The 18185-nt window shown below is 50.9% G+C and overlaps 1 protein-coding gene across 2 annotated transcripts in view; it reads left to right on the top strand.

Moving 5' to 3' along the window:
- The first annotated feature begins 1755 nt into the window (after positions 1 to 1755).
- Cdh5 (cadherin 5) overlaps positions 1756 to 18185 on the top strand; it is a 37091-nt gene continuing 20661 nt past the window's right edge. The window contains exons 1-2 of one of the 2 annotated variants that reach the window (XM_005345540.3): positions 1756 to 1807; positions 12299 to 12521. In XM_005345540.3, coding sequence (XP_005345597.1) covers positions 12318 to 12521 — 204 coding nt within the window. In that variant the 5' untranslated portion in view covers positions 1756 to 1807; positions 12299 to 12317. Of the gene's footprint in view, positions 1808 to 9840; positions 10041 to 12298; positions 12522 to 18185 lie in introns of those variants that run through there. The other variant, XM_026778821.1, reaches the window with a different exon arrangement.

Below are 18185 nucleotides of genomic sequence, written 5' to 3'. Positions count from 1 at the left end.
TGCACACATACATATACACACATGCACACACTACACACACTCACACACACATAAATACACACATACACACATATACACACATGCACACATACATACACACACACACACACACACACACGCATGCACATGCACAATGGTTGAACACTATGGATCCTGCTCAGCTCCTGGGACAGCTCCCCTGGCAGCAGGCTGCCCTCCTTAACCCTTAGGTCACCGTCTGTCTTCACACAGCTTCGGAACCCAAACATTCCATCAAAGGTTTAGATGCCATCTCTGTGCCTTTGCTCCAGTTCAGTTCTCGGGGAACCTGGAGGGAATGACTGGCTACACTGACTTGGCCTCCTTGTCCCCCACCCCCACCCCGAATATCCCAACACCCAATGAGTTTTGTTCAACCTGCTGTGGTCAAATCTCTGACCTCTTTTTTCAAATCCTAGTCCCACGGTTACCAAGGGTGAGGCAGCTCAGCCATCTGCCTACTGGCCTCACTAGCGTCCCATCCCACAATGGATCCACAGACTTCAGAGGATGAGCACCACCTCCCCACAAACTGGCCCTACTCCCATGGACCAGCTTGGCTCCTCTTCGGATGTCACCCACCTCTGCTTACCAAACCTATGTCTGTACTTGGTGTCTAATGGGCATCTCCAAAACCACCTGCCCCAAACAGACAACTTTCTCCTCCCCCACCCCTTCTGTGCTGATGCCCGGCAAAGGCCTGCTCTCCTATGGTCCCCTTTACTTCACTGAATAACAGGACAAGTCGGTGACTTCCCAAAGTTTTACCCGTGAAGAAACTTGGACAACTGGCGGCCTGCCTTGTGACGCTTGCAAGTCACAAGACGGCCTGCAAGTCAGCTTGTCTGGGCCAGCACCTTGAAACTTTTACTGCCCTCTCCATAATGAATAAACAGAACCTTGACGTCATCTCCCCAACTTCTTGATTTCCAGGAATTCTGGACCACCTTCTGCTCCATCGTCTTCTAAGTTCCTCTTCTGCTGATTCAAGCCCATGACTGCATCCATTTTACAGATGAGTAAACTGAGGCACGGAACCCTGACTGGTCCACAGTCGCATCAGAGGTAAAGCGACATCTCTTTGACCTCACCCAATATCCATAAAGGGAGATGATGCCCACCGAAGTATTCAGGCTGGTGCCTTGGAACTGAAACCCACACCGCTCTGCTCAGAAGAATCCAACAGACACTCCAGTGATTAAAGTGATTGTCCCATTTCTAAGCCACACCAGCCCTGAGGCCTCCACAGCCCCCTTTCCATCCTACCATACCATGGAATCACTGTAGAAAGCCAGCTCTGTGGAGAGGCTAAGGTAGCTGGATTTCTGTCTTGGTTACTCTGTCCGGCTGGGAGTACCTCAGACCCACTAAGCCCCAGCTGTCTGCACTGTAAAGGGTGGGATATGACACCTGCCTTCAGGGTATGGCTGAAGGCTCCGGAAAAAGACCAGAGCTCCTGCAGCCAGTGCTAGTCTCAGAACCCCAGGGGTGAGACCTGGAATTGAGGTTTGAGTTGAATACCCAGGGCAGGTCCACAGCCTCCACAGGGCCAGGCTGGCCAGGCTGAGGCCGCCCACCATAGGGCTTTGCCTATCTGCAGGCAGCTCACAAAGGAACAATAACAGGAAACCATCCCAAGGGGAAGTGGGCCAGGGCCAGTTGGAAAACCTGCCTCCCTCCCAGGCTGGGTGTGGCTCCCCTCTCCCCTCCTGAGGCAATCAGTGGAGCTCTACACAAAGCTCAGCCCTGGACAGACGATCTGAGGAGTGGAGGAGAGTCTTCAGCTCCGGTAAGTGAGGCTCCCAAAGCTCCCTCTTCTCCTGCCCCATTGAGTCCAAACGAGGAGGGTCCTGACTTGTACGTATGGAGGATGAGCAGGGTAGAACCTCCCAGGGGACAACAGCCTGAGTCTCCTCTGGGACCAGAGTAGGGCTAAGGGGCGTATAACTCTTAGTGCGCAAGAACACCCATGGATCTCAGAGCCAGGCGGGAGAACAACTCGGCAGTCTTAAAAGTCAGTGAGACTCCAGTGGGGACCTGAAGCTTCTATAGGGTTCAAAGAGGGCAGGATTCTCGGAGTCACTCAGCACGCTAGAGCTGAGGACTGGCCTGTGCCCTGGAATTGAGTGGGATCTGCTTTGTGCGGAACGGGCAAACAATAGCTCTGCCCTTCCCTGTCTACCAAGAGTAGCTCTGCCTTCTGCCCAAAGGACGGAGCTAAAGGGATAGATTTGCCAAGATCTGACTTGCCCCCTATTGTCCCTCAAGGGACGGGTGGGATTTGGAAGGCTTGAAAGGGCCTCTCATTCCCTCTGTCGGTGTCTCCCACTTTTAAGATGGGCATTCTGAGGTTCACGTGGGGGTCCTCTTTATGAAATCTCTTCCCTCATCTCCCGCAGACTCACGAGGCCGATTGGTGTTTTGGCAACTTCAGGCAGGAAGGCAGCTTGCCGTTTCTCCCCCAACACCAGATACTCAGGGCCTGGAGCCCAAGAGCCCCTGTGGCTGTGCAGCTCAGCAAAGTCGCTGAAAAGCCCTGAAGACAAGGACTTCTGAACCAAAAACCAGGCTTAGAGACAGTGACCCTCAGCACTGATCCAGCCTCCTCGTTTCCGTGTAGCCTTGGGAAGGTTACCTAAGGTCTCCAAACCTTCATTAGGAGAGGCCATTTTGGGGTGCAATTTCAGCCACAATCTGTGGGGAGCAGTGAAGATGGTCCATGCAGAAAAACAATCCAGAACCATGGCCACTAGATTTGCTATCCTGTCCCAAGCAGGTAGATAGAGTCTCTCTGTACTCAGAGAGAGCAACTGAGCTTTGGAAACAAGTCAGGATGAAGATTTGAACCTAGAGCTCGTCCTCCACAGCCCAGGCTCATTCTGGTGCCTGTGATTAACCCTGGGTCTCTGGCTTCTAGCACGTAAATTAGAGAAAACATCTTCTAAGTCCGAGCGTGTGGTTTACACCCTTAGCTGTGGAAATGGCTCGTAGTGACAGGCAGATTGCCTGGGAATCGTGTGGATTTCCCCACTGCCCCAGAGCAGAAGGTACCTGTGAATCCTATAATGACTGAGAATCTCAAAGCACAGGCACAAGCCCCCTTCTCGCCTCCTATCAGGGAAGAGCTGAAGAGAGAGGCCATATACTCCAGCTACCCACACCACAAGCTTCTTCAGGCATCTGTGCTTGTTACCAACCCCTGGAGGGAAGAGATAGGCAGGCAAGGCTCCAAGAGCAGGTGACAGGGACACACGGGAAGCTTGGAGGGTCTGGCAGGCTGGTGGACTCCTGACTCTTCAGAGCAGGGCGCGGGGGCTGAGTAGTAGGAAGGTTTGTGACAGCCCAGAACAATTAGCTGTCCTCACTTGGGCCAGGGAGTCACAAAACTCTCTGCATCTGCCCTGAGCCCAGTCATCTACAGCCTGGAGAATACCAGGTGACCCCAAGGGGCCTGGGAGCACCCGAGCCTTAGGGGAGCCCTGCCAACTCTAACTTTCAGAGCTAGGAGCTGGGAGACGTTCCCAGTACCCTGAAGGGGTTAACCTGCCCACTCTGTACTCTCAGCTGAACCATTGTGCAGCCAAACAAGGGCCGGACATGGGGCAGGAAGCCAGAAGGGCACACTTATTTTCTCCCGAAGTTAGATGACTCACGGTTGCACGGTTACCTCAGAGACTGCAGACGGGAGCCAGCATCCCCGCAAAAACTCAAGCCCGTGGCCCCGTTTGCTTTCCTCACCTCTTTTGTACCCCTCAGTTGACATGAATAACTCCCATGTGACTGATGGGACCTCTGAGGTCCAGAGAGGCTAAAGAGACATTCTCAGGTCTCATAAAGTGGAAGGGGGATAGGAGAGAGAGCATTGCCTTCTGAGTCTGTAGCCATACCCCTATCGCGTAGTTCAGAGACCATCAGATGACTTAGACCACAGTAAAGTAGCCTGCATAAGGACAAATCAGGAGCCGAAGGGACCAGGGGACTGCCCTCACAGACTGATTCTACTGCTATTGGGAAAATACAAAAATCCCATCATAACCCTGGTCTAAGCTGGCATTGACAGGAGAAATTACAGAGCGCTTCTTGAAGGAAGAGTGGAAGCTTGGAATTCTGGGAAGACCAGCACAGCTCGCAGAGACTCAGCCTCTCCTCACTCTGTGTCAGGGGATGGTTATTTATTGATTTATTTATTTGGTTTTTTTCAAGACAGGATTCCTCTGTAGCTTTGGAGCCTGTCCTGGAACTAGCTCTTGTAGATCAGGTTGGCCTCAAACTCACAGAGATCTGCTTGCCTCTGCCTCCCAACTGCTGGGATTAAAGGCATGCGCCATGACGCCAGGCTGGTTCTTAAGACGGTGCCCCCACCACCACCACCCCGACCAGCAGATACACAGGCTGGTAGGGAGAAATGGAGCTCAGGGCTGGACAGTGGTGAACAACATTATCCCCTGAGGATAAAACAGGGGACCAGGAGATGAGCCTAAGGCAACACCAGGAAATGAGGTCAGGTATGAGGCAGCCAGGGGAAGGCACAGCTCTAGACTAGCGAAGACAGGAGGAGGTCAAGCAAGACACCAGAACACTTGTGCTAGGCTTCGCCTCTTTGAGTCCTCCTGTCCAGGGACGCAGCTTTTGCTGCCTTTACTACAGGTACAGCTGCCAAAGCCCAGATGCAGCAAAACTCAGACCCAAGACCACAAACCCCATGAGCAGCAGGACAGGTTCAAACAGACAAAAACATATGGTCCTGATGCCCAGCTACTGCTCCACGGCCAAAGTCAGGAAACTCAGAGGAGGCTAAAAGTCTCCCCAGGGTGGGAATCCTCTTCCTGATGCTTGAGCCTCTCCATACAAGTCAGAGCAATAGTTCTGAATGCCCTAGTTCTCAAAGACTCAGCATTAAGCAGTTTCAAATTGCAAACAAAATCTGGCCCTATTGGAAATCTTTATCTTGAAAGTTGTGTTAAATATTCAGAGGCATGAAAATGGTGATTGACTAGTGATGTCTGGCACAGGTGTGGGAAGAGGTGAGTAGCAACAGCCTGTGAGCTCTCGTGTGGCAGCCATGCCTGAAGAGGCTCACTAAGAAGGGGTATGTGTGTTCTCTCTGGGGACCTGTATGAAAGATGATCCCGTTGCCCTAAAGAATCAAATCGTATGGGCGCTAGCAATGTGACCGCTGTTAGAGGGGATTTTGGGGAAGAAGCAGGAACTTTTTCAGTTAAATCACGGGTTGTGTTTGCTCTGACCACCCATGGTACTGTGTGGTTTTTAAATCAGAAGCAGAATGGGAGACTGGGCCCCAGGGAGATTCCACAGAGTTGAACCTAGAATGTTTCTGGGCAGAGGATGCTCAGGGTAAGAAGCAGAGGTTGGACTGGGAGCTGGTGGCAATCCAAAGGCTGCATGGAGGAGGTGACCTGGGGCTGCATTCGCCCAGGGAACAAAGCTAGGAATGACCCGGGATAGGACAAGCATTGCGCATTCTAGAAGCTTTCAGGATGCCTTGTGGCTGGAAGGGGTAGGAGGGTGGAAGGTAAAAGAAGAGTTGGCGGGGCTGGCAGGGGACAGGCTCTGCTAACTGGTTCAGGAGCTCAAAGAAGAGTTTAGACAGTGGAGACTCAGAAGGGAGCGAAGCCACAAGCTGAGCCAGGGGACAGTCCCAGGGAACCAGCAGGTCTGGGACCTATAGGAACTGAGCTACAAAGGAGGACTATACCCCCAAGAGGCCCGGGCATAGCTGATTGGTGCCGACCCATCCCCCCCCCATCCTCCCAATGTCCACACTGACAAACCCCAGCTGTAAACATGGGTCCTCAAGAAAACAATATAGGAATCTCTGGAGAAGGCTGTGGCCACGCATGTACCTTGAGATTCCACCCCTGTGCTAGCTGAGGCTCCAAGTGTGGGGTAGGCAGGCAAGAACTGCCCATGGCCACACACAGAGCTCAGGCTCCAAAGCCACTGAACACAGGCGCACCCCCTACATGTTCTGAACCATCTCCGCCCACCGCCCTGCCCCTCATCCCTGACCCAGGCCTCCAGGCTGGAGGCCACAGTCTGTAGGGGGCTGGGGTGGGGCTGAGCATTCCATCCTCAGAGGCTCTCCCTGGGGCTCCACTTGGCTGCCAGATCCAGCCCCTGTCCTCACGGAAGGCCATGGGCCAGATAGAGGGGAAGGCCTGTACAGGAATTCCCTTTGTAGAGTGTCTGTGGGAACAAGCCTGTATGCAGGGCCATTTGGGGACTTAGACAGGATCCTTGGAGGATATGGGGCTCCAAAGAGAGAGAAGGGAGTGGGGAGAAGGGGGGGGAGAGTTCGTCAATCAGTTAGTTCATTTTCCTCACCCCAGAACCCTCCAGGAGAGTGAACAGCCTCCCAAAGCCAGAACCTTGCAGCTAGAATCTGCTAAGGCTGAAGGGAGGCTCTGATTGGATGCCTGTGGCCAGGGAAGAGCAAACCCAAGACACTGGCCTTATGCCCTGCTGAGGAGCTCAAGCTGGAGCCAAATTTGCTACATCTGTTCAGCTACAAAGCCAGAGTCTAGTCCCAGGGAGCCCCAGTGTCACACCAGGACCTCCACAGCCCCTCTTCAGCTGCGCCCAAACTGTCCTTCTGCCTGTCATCTGCAGAACTCAGGCTGAGCCTATCTCGCAGCCCCTTTGAGGCCAGGGCCTAGGGACAGATGGGCTATAAAGACAAAGGGAAAGGGGGGCTCTCTCTGATCTCCCATAGCAGATGAATGAGAAAAGGGGGGCTCTCTCCTAGGACTCTGGCTGCATGCCAGTTCTGCCCTCGACCCCCTTCTCAAATCCTTCCCTCCCAGCACACTCCTCATGTTTGTGGTTTGAGTCCACCTTCTCACCGGTCCACAGACATAGAGCCTGTATAGGGAAGGTGCTAGCACGGGAGTGGCTGTGTAATCTGTACCCTCTGAGATTCCTGTAGGGAAGGGGTGTAGTGTGACATGGATGGGAAGAAGCATCAAGCTGGTGGGAATAGGAGGTCCTGGAGTTAAGGTCTCATAGCTAGGACTATGCTTGGAGTCTCAAAGGGAACCCAGAGAACAGCAGACAGAGCCACTCGGATGCCCAGACATCTTGGCCTTCAGAGCTACCTCTGGATCCCCAGACCCTGGCTTGGTTATCTTGTCTCTGACATCTTGAACCATGGGCACTCTGGACACAGACTCCAAGAGCCTCCAAGATCCTTACCTATCGGGGCATAGTTGAGTTCAGCCATACTCGGGTTCTCAGAGACTCGGTCATCGCCTGTCCTGGGCTCTGGGTGTGCTCAACGTTGGCATATTCTCTGTCTTCTAATTTGGGATCTTCTTAGTCTGACGGAAGGCACAGCAGGCACTGTCATCCTTCTGGAATTTATCTGACCCCAGAGTTAGGCATCGTCACAGCTCCTGGATGGCAGGGAGTATGGGTAACTCCTAAATGTCCCACACCCACGGCTGAGCCACTAGGCACTTCCTGTCCCCTGGTCATTGTGTTCACACAAGTTTCCAGCTGTCCAACCGGGATGCTCAGCCCAGTCCTCAAACCTTCCAGATCTCATTGGGACCCTGATCCCAACCAAAGACAGCCTGAAGACTTTCTGAAGCTGGTAAGAAGGGCTGAGAGATGAGACTCTCCGGGACGAAAGCACGGGGCATAAAGAGAAGGTCACCTGGGCTAAACCTTCAGGAGATTTCGTTCCTGATGAGACCACAGTCATCATAGCTCCCACGCCTAGACAGAAGGGGGAACATGACTTCCTACAAAACCCTTCCCCTCTGCTAAATTTCTAACACTAAAGACAATAGACTCAAATAAGTGTGGCTCCTGGACTAGAAAGTCCCCTGGGTCCCTCTGAGACCATATGAAGGTCAAAACTTAGAAGAAGGCCGATTGTGCACTGGGCAGTCTCTAGACTTTGATTTCCTCATGTGCAAAATGGGAATGGGAATGTCTGTGTCCTGGACATGCTGCGGAGAGGGTAAAACTTAAAGGAAGAGGTCTCTCTGAGAGCCAAGTGCTCAGAACTGCGATCGTGATAAGTGCTGCTGGAGATAGAGCTGATTTGAGAAAGGCCATTCCAGTCTGAGTTCCGTGGAGCCTTCCCTTCCTCATTGGCGAAGGGGACTATTGGTAATTGCCTTCAAGGACTGGGACAAGGTTTAAATCAGATAACATGCTCAAGGAGGCCAGATCATTCCATACCCCAGGCTCCAGCTTTGGGAAGGAGACATCCGTACGATATCCCACCTCCCAAGTGCCCATGGCCCCGCCTCCTCACCAATGCCTGACTGACAAAGAGCGCTGAATGAGCGGACCTCCCTGTCCCCTGATGTAAGGGACACCAAGAGAGCAGAGACCATTCCTACTAGAGAACTTACAGGTGACCTTGTGGGCCAGTGGCTTTTTTTCAAGGACTCATAACAAGGCCTCTGTTGGACACAGAATTGAAGTCAGCTGAGAACTCTAGGTGACCAGCCAAAGCCCACCAACAGGCTACTGTCCCCTGTGAGTCAGTGAACTCTGCTTCATAGAAGTCCAATATAATAATGTCTTCATATAGCCGGTGGTTGTTGTCAACTCTCAGAACCCTTCACTCATCCCAACAGGTCCTAGGAAAGAAACTTATGTTTGCTCATTGTGTCATACAACGTCCCCACAGGAAACTCAGTGTCCAATATAGGCCCTATAAAGGGACTGCCAGCAAGGGCTACAGGGTGGGGGAGGGGAGCACAGGGGCCACACTGCATGCAGAAGCACCCAGAGACCAGCAACGGAGGGAGCTGAAGAGGCAAAAGGGAAGAGACATGCAGATCCCAGAGACAAAATCCCGCAGATGCTGCCCACTGGGAGCTGGGATGGTGGAGAATGTGACCACATAGGAATGGGGAAGGAGTGGACTATTTCTCTCCTCCCATAACCAGAGAGCACCCGCTGGACACCTCTTGGCCAAACACAGCCGGAGGCCAAGGCCAAAGCTAGGAGTTTTTCTCGGGGGAAACTATGGTCCAGAACAGAGGTCAGGGAGGGCAGGGAGGGGATCTAAGAGACAACATGATCCACACAAACTCCTAGAATATGATTGGTATTATTGCTATTGCTCGTCTCAAGTTTCCGGCAGTCATTCCGGTTCTGCCTCCCAAGTCCTGGGATTATAGGCATGTGCCACTCAAGGAGTGTGTGTTCAGGAGCAAGCTCGATAAACAGGCTACAGTCCTCCAATGACAGAGACAAGCTATCCCAAATCTGAGGGCTTAAAGCCACACGTGTTTGTTTATGTATCGCTTTATGGTTCAGGAAGCCAGGAATCTGAACTGGAGATCAGAGGGCTAAAGTCAGAGTTGTGACCCCTCTCCAAGCCTTAGAAGGAACTCATGCTGATTCCATTTGTCTCCCATAGCTGGTAGTCTCTCGGCACCTCAGGCCAGTCTTACTGTATCTTTCTGTGACTATGGACTCCAGACCTCCACATATTCGAGACAAGCGCCCCACTGTTAAACCACATTCTGAGCTCTCTCTTTACATTTTGTTTCATTTCACTTTATTTTTGAGGCAAGGTCTCATGTGTCCTGGGTCGGCCTCTGGCTTCCTATGCGACTAAGGGTGACCTTTGAACTTGTGATCCTCCACCTTCCAAATGCTGGGATTATGGGCATGTGCCACCATGCCTCATTTGCAGGGTGCTGGAGATAAAACCCAGACTCTGTGCCTACTGGGCAAACAGTCTACCAACCGACCTACATCCTTATTTGTGACACAGGGTCTCCTTAGGCTGCCTGAGCTGACCTTGAACTCACCCTGCAGACAAGGAAGACCTTGATCTTCAGAGCCTCCTGCCACCGCCACCAAAGCAGCTGGGATTACAGGCCTAACTACATCTTACTTTTGAATCTGACCCTCCTGCCTCTATCTTCAAAAGACCCTGGAATTATCCTGGGTAGTCCAGGGTCAACTCCCCATCCCAAGCCTCAAGCAAGATCCTCCGTTTCAGCATATCTGAGTTCCTTTGGCCATGTAAGGTAACATTTCAGGTACCCGTGTATAGGGCATGGGTGTTTGGAAGACTTCATTCACCTACCATACCTACAGAGCCACTCTCTGGTGCCTGGGCCCTTGCTGCTCATCTCCTTCCTACCCAGGGGACATCACTGGTTCCTCAGACATGGTAGCTGCTCTTCTAAATCTGGGCTTCATTCCTGTTGATGCTGCATCCTGAAATCCTGTTTCTCCCCTGGCCATCTTAGAACTGACACTCAGGCATGGCCTTAAATAATTTTCTCTAAGGGCTGGGAGCATAGTTCAGTGGTACACCCCAGTGTCACAAAACACAAGAAGGCCATCTCTGAAAGGGCATCCATAGCCTCCTAGTCTCTAAGGGTCACTTCCTTCTCAGAGCTGCATCTCCCAATGGGATTCCCACTGCCTTATCTTCCTGTTGGCCCCAGTGTGGCAAACAGCTCTAGGGCAGCGGTGCTGCACAGCCTGGTAGAGTCCAGCATCCAGGAGGAGCTCACCCGCAGCAGCGCAGAGTTGAGGCTCTCGCCCTCGGCTTACCCCAGGCTTGAGAACTCTTCCCCTCCTTCTCTGTTTCACTTCCTACTATATGACTCTTCCATTTCCTAGTCACTTCTTACTTGAGGGGAACAGAAAACCCCAGGCCTGGCAGTTCTTCCCCGGCAAGAGAAGGAAATGACTCACAAAGCCATGCCTGCAAGGTAGAGGCAGAGGATCACACTGCCAACCCCCTGAGTCAGGACCAGAGTCCGGGCAGGACTTCTGTTCCCACGACCCTCCTCCACCCCTCTGTTGATGGCTAAAGAAGTCGAGATCTGGGGAGAGAGAGCCTACCCTAGGCACATAGCACCTGTATTCGGGGCCCCATTCTGGGACGCTAGACTCCACCTCCTTCTACCAGAGACTTGGAAGAACTGAGGGGCAGGAAGCATGGGTGTTAAGGTCAGCACAGACAGCCCAGGCCTCGCTAAGGCCAGCCTGGCGCCAATGGTCCAGAGATGATGTTACTAGAGTTTACCAACCTCCTGCGATGCACAGGCTCCTCCCCTTCCCTTAATGCAGGGGAAAGGCCACGCCTCCCAGCTCCCTGAAGGCTCTCAGCTCTCTCCAGACACACACTTTCGTTTCTCATACTCTTCTAGGAACTGCAGGTCAGTGACACTGGGACCCGGGATGGGTGGCAGGGGAGGTCAGGGCTGAGAAGCCACGGTGATGGCCATGGACACGGCCTCCACCATCAAGAAGCTTCCATTCTTGAAACTTAAAAGAGAAGCAGGAATTGATCTCTGGGGGAGCCACCTTCCGAGTCTACAGGTGACCTTCCAGAGCGCATCTTCCATCTCTATCACAAAATTCCTTATTTATATATAAATAACCTATAGCTCTTTTTACACTGGACCCACAAGCTATGAAGGCAGCCTGTGTACAGTCTCTCAACTCCCACCCCAGCCACCCTCTAAAGTGGCCAGCATCGGTGAGCTCTAGAGCGAAGGGCTAACCCCCAGATGAAGATGTCTGGAGTTTCCTAGGAGCCTATTGAAGGCAGCATCAGTACCAGAGGGCCTTTCAGACTGGAGTGAGCTGGAGGGATGTTTGGAGGAGCCTTTAACTCTACCCCAGAGCAGCTGGTGAGGCACAGAAGGCATCAGGAAAAAACTGGAATTTGGGGCCACACAGATTTAGTCTAAGTATTGGCTTTGATCCTTATAGTTTGGGTGATTTGGGGACGGTTACTAAGTGTCTCTGTGTCACAGTTCAGTTGTAAAACGAGGGTCACAATGACACCAACCTTGGAAGTTGGGAGGAAGAGAAAATGAGACAATGTGTCTAAAGTGCTCAGAGCTGAGCCAGGCAAACGGTGGTGCGCTGTCAATGAAGGTGACTGATTGTGGTCAGGGTCTGGGCTCATGCTCAGCTGCACCTCCAAATCAAAGGCAAAGTTGACCTCTCTGTGCCTTGATTCCCTCATCTGTAAAATGGCAATAATCCAAGTGTGCTTTGGGAGCATGAGCACCAGTATTCCAGGTGCCCTCCCAAACTTCTGGAGGATCTCATTCCCCTGTGCCCACTTTCACGCCAGCCTATGTGGGTACGAGGGGAAATCATTTTGGGGCTCGCCTTCCCCACTTAGTCCAGAGTCTGGCTCAGCTGAGCTATAGATAAAGGAGAGGGGAGGCAAAGAAGCTTTGGTTCCTAGAGTGAGTCGCTCACACCCTGGGGCAGTGGCCACTGTACCCTGATGTTATCTATCCTCTTTCCCCAGATCAGTTCCTCCTGGAAGGATGCAGAGGCTAACAGAGCTGGCCGCTGCTTTGGGCACCTTCTTGGGCCTGCTGGCAGCGGCAGCGATGGCAGGCCCTAACCTTCCCCAGCTGGACACCCACAACAGGCTGCCTGTCCTCCAGCGCCAGAAGAGAGACTGGATTTGGAATCAAATGCATATAGATGAAGAGAAGAATATGTCACTGCCCCACTATGTGGGAAAGGTAAGCCTTGGGCTCCAGGGTGCTGGAAGTTGTCAGCAACTGGACCCTAGTCATGGCCTTTGTAGCAAAGATGGTGATGAATACAGGAGTGGTTGTCACTGAAAAATGACAACAGCAAAGACAGATGTGGTGGAGGTGGGGACCATAATGCTAATAATGGCGAAGCCATGCTGATACTTCTGATAGGAAAGAGGAAGGTAATGGCAATGGCGGTGATAGTGATGGTCATGGTGGTGATGGGTCAAGGGGAAGGTGAGGAGGCTAATGGGGTGGCGGTGGTGATGATGATGGTGGTAATGATGGTGATGATGGTGATGGTGGTGATGGTGGTGATGGTCCAGGTGGTGATGGTGCTGGTGGTGGCAGTGGTGACAATGGTGGTGGTGGCAGTGTGGTGGTGGTGGTAGAGGTAATAGTGATGGCAAAGAAGGTGAGGGAGTTATTGACTGTGTTGGTGATGGTGATGGCAGTGGTGATGGTGATAATGGAGAGGATGTCTTTCATAGCAACAACAATTGTGATGGTAACGTCAGTGATAATAAAGGAAGAGATAATAAAGATAGTGATGGTGAGACAGTAATGGTAATCGTCATGGTAATAGTGAAGGGGAAAGTGAGGGAGTTCATGCTGCTGCTGGTGGTAATGGTGGTAGCAGGGATGACGGTGGGTGAAGGTGGTGGTGGCCGTAATGATAACCATTGTGGTTATAGTAAAAGGGAAGCTGAGGGAGGCTATGGTGGCAATGAGAGTTGTAATGGTGATGATGGCCATGATGACATCATACGGCGACCCTAGCCGCCATAGTAAAGGGGAAGGTGGGGAAGTGTGGTAATGATGGTGGCGGTGGTCACGATAATATTGACCATGGTGGTGATAGAGGAGAAGAAGGTAATAAAAGTGGTGGCTGTGGTGGCTATGATCTGAATGAGGGAGGTGATAGAGTTTATGATTCGGATCCTCAGGAGTCTCCCAAAGGTCTGCTAAATTTGTTATCAGCCTGTGGTCCAAAGACTAGCTTGAGAAGAGAGCTCCAGGACACCCTACACTCCCAGGACTGACTATGAAGTCATTTCGCTGGGATTGGGATGCTCCTCTCAACCCCCTGCCTCCGTGTTTAACCCATTAGGCACTCAGAGGCCACTGTGATCATGATCTAAGATGGCCTGTCTATTTTTGGATCCAGAGTTGTGCCTGGGTATCACTCTCGTTAGTTGGTGTGTAGGTATACAGATGAAACAGTTGTGGAGTCAGAGAGACTTCTACAAAAGTTTCAAAGGAAAACCTGGAAAGTCAGATAGTATGGTAGGTTTGGAGTCTGTGAAAACATCTCCCGAGAAAATGGTCTATGAATCTGGGAGAATGAAGGTGAATCTCTAACAGAGATTCCAAAATGTAAGATATGCCAGCAACACAGAAGGACAGCCAGGTCAAGGGAGAAGCCATAGAGGCTGCAAAGAGATAGACACAAGGGACAGACTGCCTAAGCCCTTCGGATCTCACATCATTACACCTTGTACCCTAGATGCTAGAAATGAAGCTATAAGATTCAATTTTTTTCCATGCTAGATTTCTATCATTCTTGTCTTTCCCTTTTTTCTCTTAGTTTATTTTATATGTTCTGTGATAAAATATCCTGGCAAAAGCAACGTCAGGGAGAAAAGGTTTATTCTGGCTCGCAGTTCAAGGATGCAGTCCATCATGGAGGGGAAGTCCAGGCAGCGGGAGGCTAAAGCAGCTGGTTATATCACATTCACTATCAAGAACTGAGCAGTGGATGCTTATTCCGCTCACTTTCTATTCTGTATACAATCCTGGACCTCTGCCCAGGGACTGTACCAGGCACAATGGGCTGGTAGTCCCCTATCAGTTAAAAACAAGAAAATCCCTTAAAGGCAAGTCCAAAGGCTCTCCTGACATGGACAGTCCCTAGCAAGTGAGTCCAGGGGTTTGTCTCATGAGGGATTGTGGATCCAAACAAGTTGGCAATAAACACATCACACTTTCTCCCCTGTGAGACAGGAATGTTTGTCCTGTACCATTGTATCTTGGAGTATGTAGCATGGCTTTTCTTTTACAAAGGCTCCGAAGCTTCCTTGAGTCTCAGAAGACACTCTTGTGAACACCGCAGGAACTGCAGCTACTGCAGGGACTCTTGCAGTTGGGTTAAATCCGTAGTGTTTTGAGACAAACGTAAGCCCTGGGTAGTGAGGGCCAGAATTCAGGGCTGGCGAGATGATTCAACAGATGAGGGTACTTCTATATGAGCCTGACAACTTGAGCTCAAAGGTGGCAGGAGAGAACGCACACACACACACACACACACACACACACACACACACACATCTGCCCTTCCATACTTACACACAAAATTTATTTGCTTGTTTTGTTTGCCCAGAAAGATGATTCAGTGGGCTATCAAGTCTGACCACCTGAACTCAGTCCCCAGAACAACCCATGGGGTAGAATGAGAGACAGAAACAACTCTCACAATTGCCTCTGGGGTTGATGCATGGGCACACATGTGCTCGCTCTCTCTCTCTCTCTCTCTCTCTCTCTCACACACACACACACACACACACACACACAATTAACTGATTAATTAAAACAGAGTGTTATAGTTTAAGGTCATGTGCTAATGGTTGTGGCCCCAGTGAAAATGGTGAAATATTTCAAAGAGAAACCTAGGAGAAGAAAGTTAGGTCATTAGGGATATTCCTTAGAAGGAAATAGGGGCACCCTGGCCTCTCTTCTCTCCCTTTTCTTCGTAAATGTCATTGGTGAACCAACTCCCCTGCCGCATACTTCTCCAGAATAGGCGCAGCGTCTGCACGACCCCAGGTGGTGGCAGTGGTCATGGGTGGTGTCACTGTGGCAGTGGCTATGACAATTGTATCACTTTCACATTTCTTTCTCCTTTTCCTCTTTTCCTTTATTCCTCTCTCATACAATACATCCTGATGACACCCTTCTCTCCCCACCCTCTCTTCCCCAGATCCACGGCACCTCCATTGCCCTTCCAAAAAGAGCAGGCCTCCCAGGGATATCAACCAAACATGGCATAACAAGACGCAATAAGACTGGGCATAAGCCTTCGTATCAAGGCTGGATGAGGCAACTCAGGACAAAAGAATGGGTCCCACAAGCAGGCAAATAGTCAGACATGCCACCACTCCCACTGTTAGGAGCCCCACAAGAACACCAAGCTACACAACCACAGCATGTACGCAGAGGGCCTAGTGCAGAGCCATGCAGGTTCCATGATTGCCGCTTCAGTCTCTGGGAGTCCCTGGGAGCCCCGCTTAGTGGATTCTGTGAACCTTGTTCTCCTGGTGTCCTCAACCCTCTGGCTTCTACAGTCCTTCCTCTCCGTCTTCAATGGGGTTCCCTGAGCTCCGCGTAGTATTTGGCTTTGGGTCTCTGTATTATATGCTCTCATCAGTTGATGGATGATCTATTGTCTATCAGGATAAGCCCTGAACTATGAGCATAACAAAATATCATTAGGAATCATTTCATTGACTTTTTATTCATTTTATTTTATTTTATTTTGTCAGTCTTGTTTGATTTCACCCTATTGTCTCTGAGCCATCCAGCTTCCAGGCAGTGTGTCAGGCATGGGCTCCCTCTTGTGGCTTGGGCCTTTGACAAGTCATTGGTTGGCCACTCCCACAAGCTCGGGGCCACCATTGCCTCAGTGCATCTTGTAGGCAGGACAGGTTTGGGGTCATGGGTTTTGTGGCTGTGTGGGTGTAAACGTCCCACCACTGAGAACCTAGCCTGGTTACAAAACATGGCCAGTTCAGGTTCCATATCCTTCTTAACTAGGAGTCCTTGCTAGGGTCACCCTCATAGCCTCCAGGAGATTTCCACAGCCCTCTCTCACACACTCTCTTCCTCCATCCTTTCCTCCCCAACCTAATCCCTCCTGTTCCTATGCTCACATGTATGGGTCCCCACACACTTGCCCCCAGTCCACACACCAAATCTATTCTCTTTCTCCTTCCCAGAGAGATCCAAGCGTCCCTCATAGACCTTTCCTCTTTATCTAACTTCGCAGGGCTGGTGTGATTATCCTTTCCTTAACACACCCTACATGGAGAGTCTCAAAGGAGGAAGGATTTAGTCTGGCTCACAGAATAAGCAGGGATACAGTCGGTCACATCAGGGAAGGCATGCGGCTGAAGTGTGAGGAAGATGTCTACAATGTGTTCTCAAGTCAGGAAGCAGAAAAGGACAGGATGTAGGGACCTGCTGTAAAACCTCAAGGGCTGTCCACTTCCTCCAGCAAGGAAATTCCTAAAGATTTTGCAGACTTCTAAAACAGTGCTCAGCTGAGAGGTAAGGGTCCAAATCCATGAGCCTATGGGAGTCACCTCATTTTCAAGCTGCACTATTAGTGAAGGGAATGAGGAGAGATGAGAGTTGTCCTGTTTAATGTTCTATTGCTGTGAAGAGACACCATGACCGCAGCAACTCTAATAAAAGAAACCGTTTGATTGGGGCTTACCGTTTCCGCCACTATTGTCATGGCAGGAAGCACACAGGCAGACATGGCGCTGGAGAGGTAGCTGAGAGTTCTACATCTGGATCTGCAGACAGCAGGGAGAGAGAGAGACAGACAGACAGACAGACAGACAGACAGACAGACTGGGCCCAGCTTGACCATCTGAAACCCCAAAGACCACCCCAATGACATACATCCTACAAAGAGGCCACAGCTACTCCAAGAATGCCACACTTCCTAAAGTTGCTCTAAGTAGTCAGATAGATGAGCTTCTTGGGGCTGTTCCTATTCAAACCCCCACAAGAGTGGAGGCCGTTACAGAGATGGCAGTGGTCATGTTGATTCAGTGGTAGAGGTGGATGTGATGATTGGTAAAGGAGTAGGTGGTAGAGGTGGTGATTGTGGTAATGATGGTGATGCTGGCAACAGTGAAGGAGATGAGGAAGGTGGTAATAGTGGTGGTTATGGAAACGTGGTGATAGTGATGGTGGTGGGTGGCCTCGATGAAGGAGAGTAAAAATGATGGTTGTGGTGAAGGGTATATCTGTGGTAGAAGCAGCAGTGAGCATCATGGCTCATTTTCTCTCACACTGTTCCCTGCAGAGTAGAGATCAGTAAGAAGGCCACCCTGTGCCAAGGCTGAGGAGATCAGCCTGTCCTGAGGGTTCAGAGCTAAGGGAACAATCAACTAAAAAGCTACGTTCAGTGTTCCCACTTGGGAAATCAGGAAAGGTCTGAGCAGCTGTCTACAATGTCACATAGGTGACAATGCTGATCACCCAGGCCACGGTTTGCCAACCCTGGTCTTGGGCTCTGAGTCTCCTCAAAAAAAAAAAAAAAACTTTCCATCAAGCATATTGTATAAACCTGTAATTCCAGCATTCAGGAGGCCAAAGCAGAAAGATCAAGGGTTCAAGACCAGCCTGAACTAATTCCCTATAATGAGGCATTTGACCCAGGACTATCCTCGGGGGAGGCCAGTGTCAAGGCCTGTAACTTCACTGTCCTACACAAGCTCACCCTCCGAGAGCTTGAAGGCAATCTAAATGAATGATGACAGTTCTCATAATGTCAAGTCGTCATAGGCATCAAACTCACCCACTTTTATTTAAATGATTGACCCTCATTGTGGGATTTCACATGCAATGAGACATCAATGA

This window comes from Microtus ochrogaster, chromosome 4, assembly GCF_000317375.1.
Source record: "Microtus ochrogaster isolate Prairie Vole_2 chromosome 4, MicOch1.0, whole genome shotgun sequence".
Taxonomy (NCBI): domain Eukaryota; kingdom Metazoa; phylum Chordata; class Mammalia; order Rodentia; family Cricetidae; genus Microtus; species Microtus ochrogaster.
The sequence above is the reverse complement of the archived record's forward strand: the minus strand, read 5'-3'. Positions and strand labels throughout refer to the sequence as shown.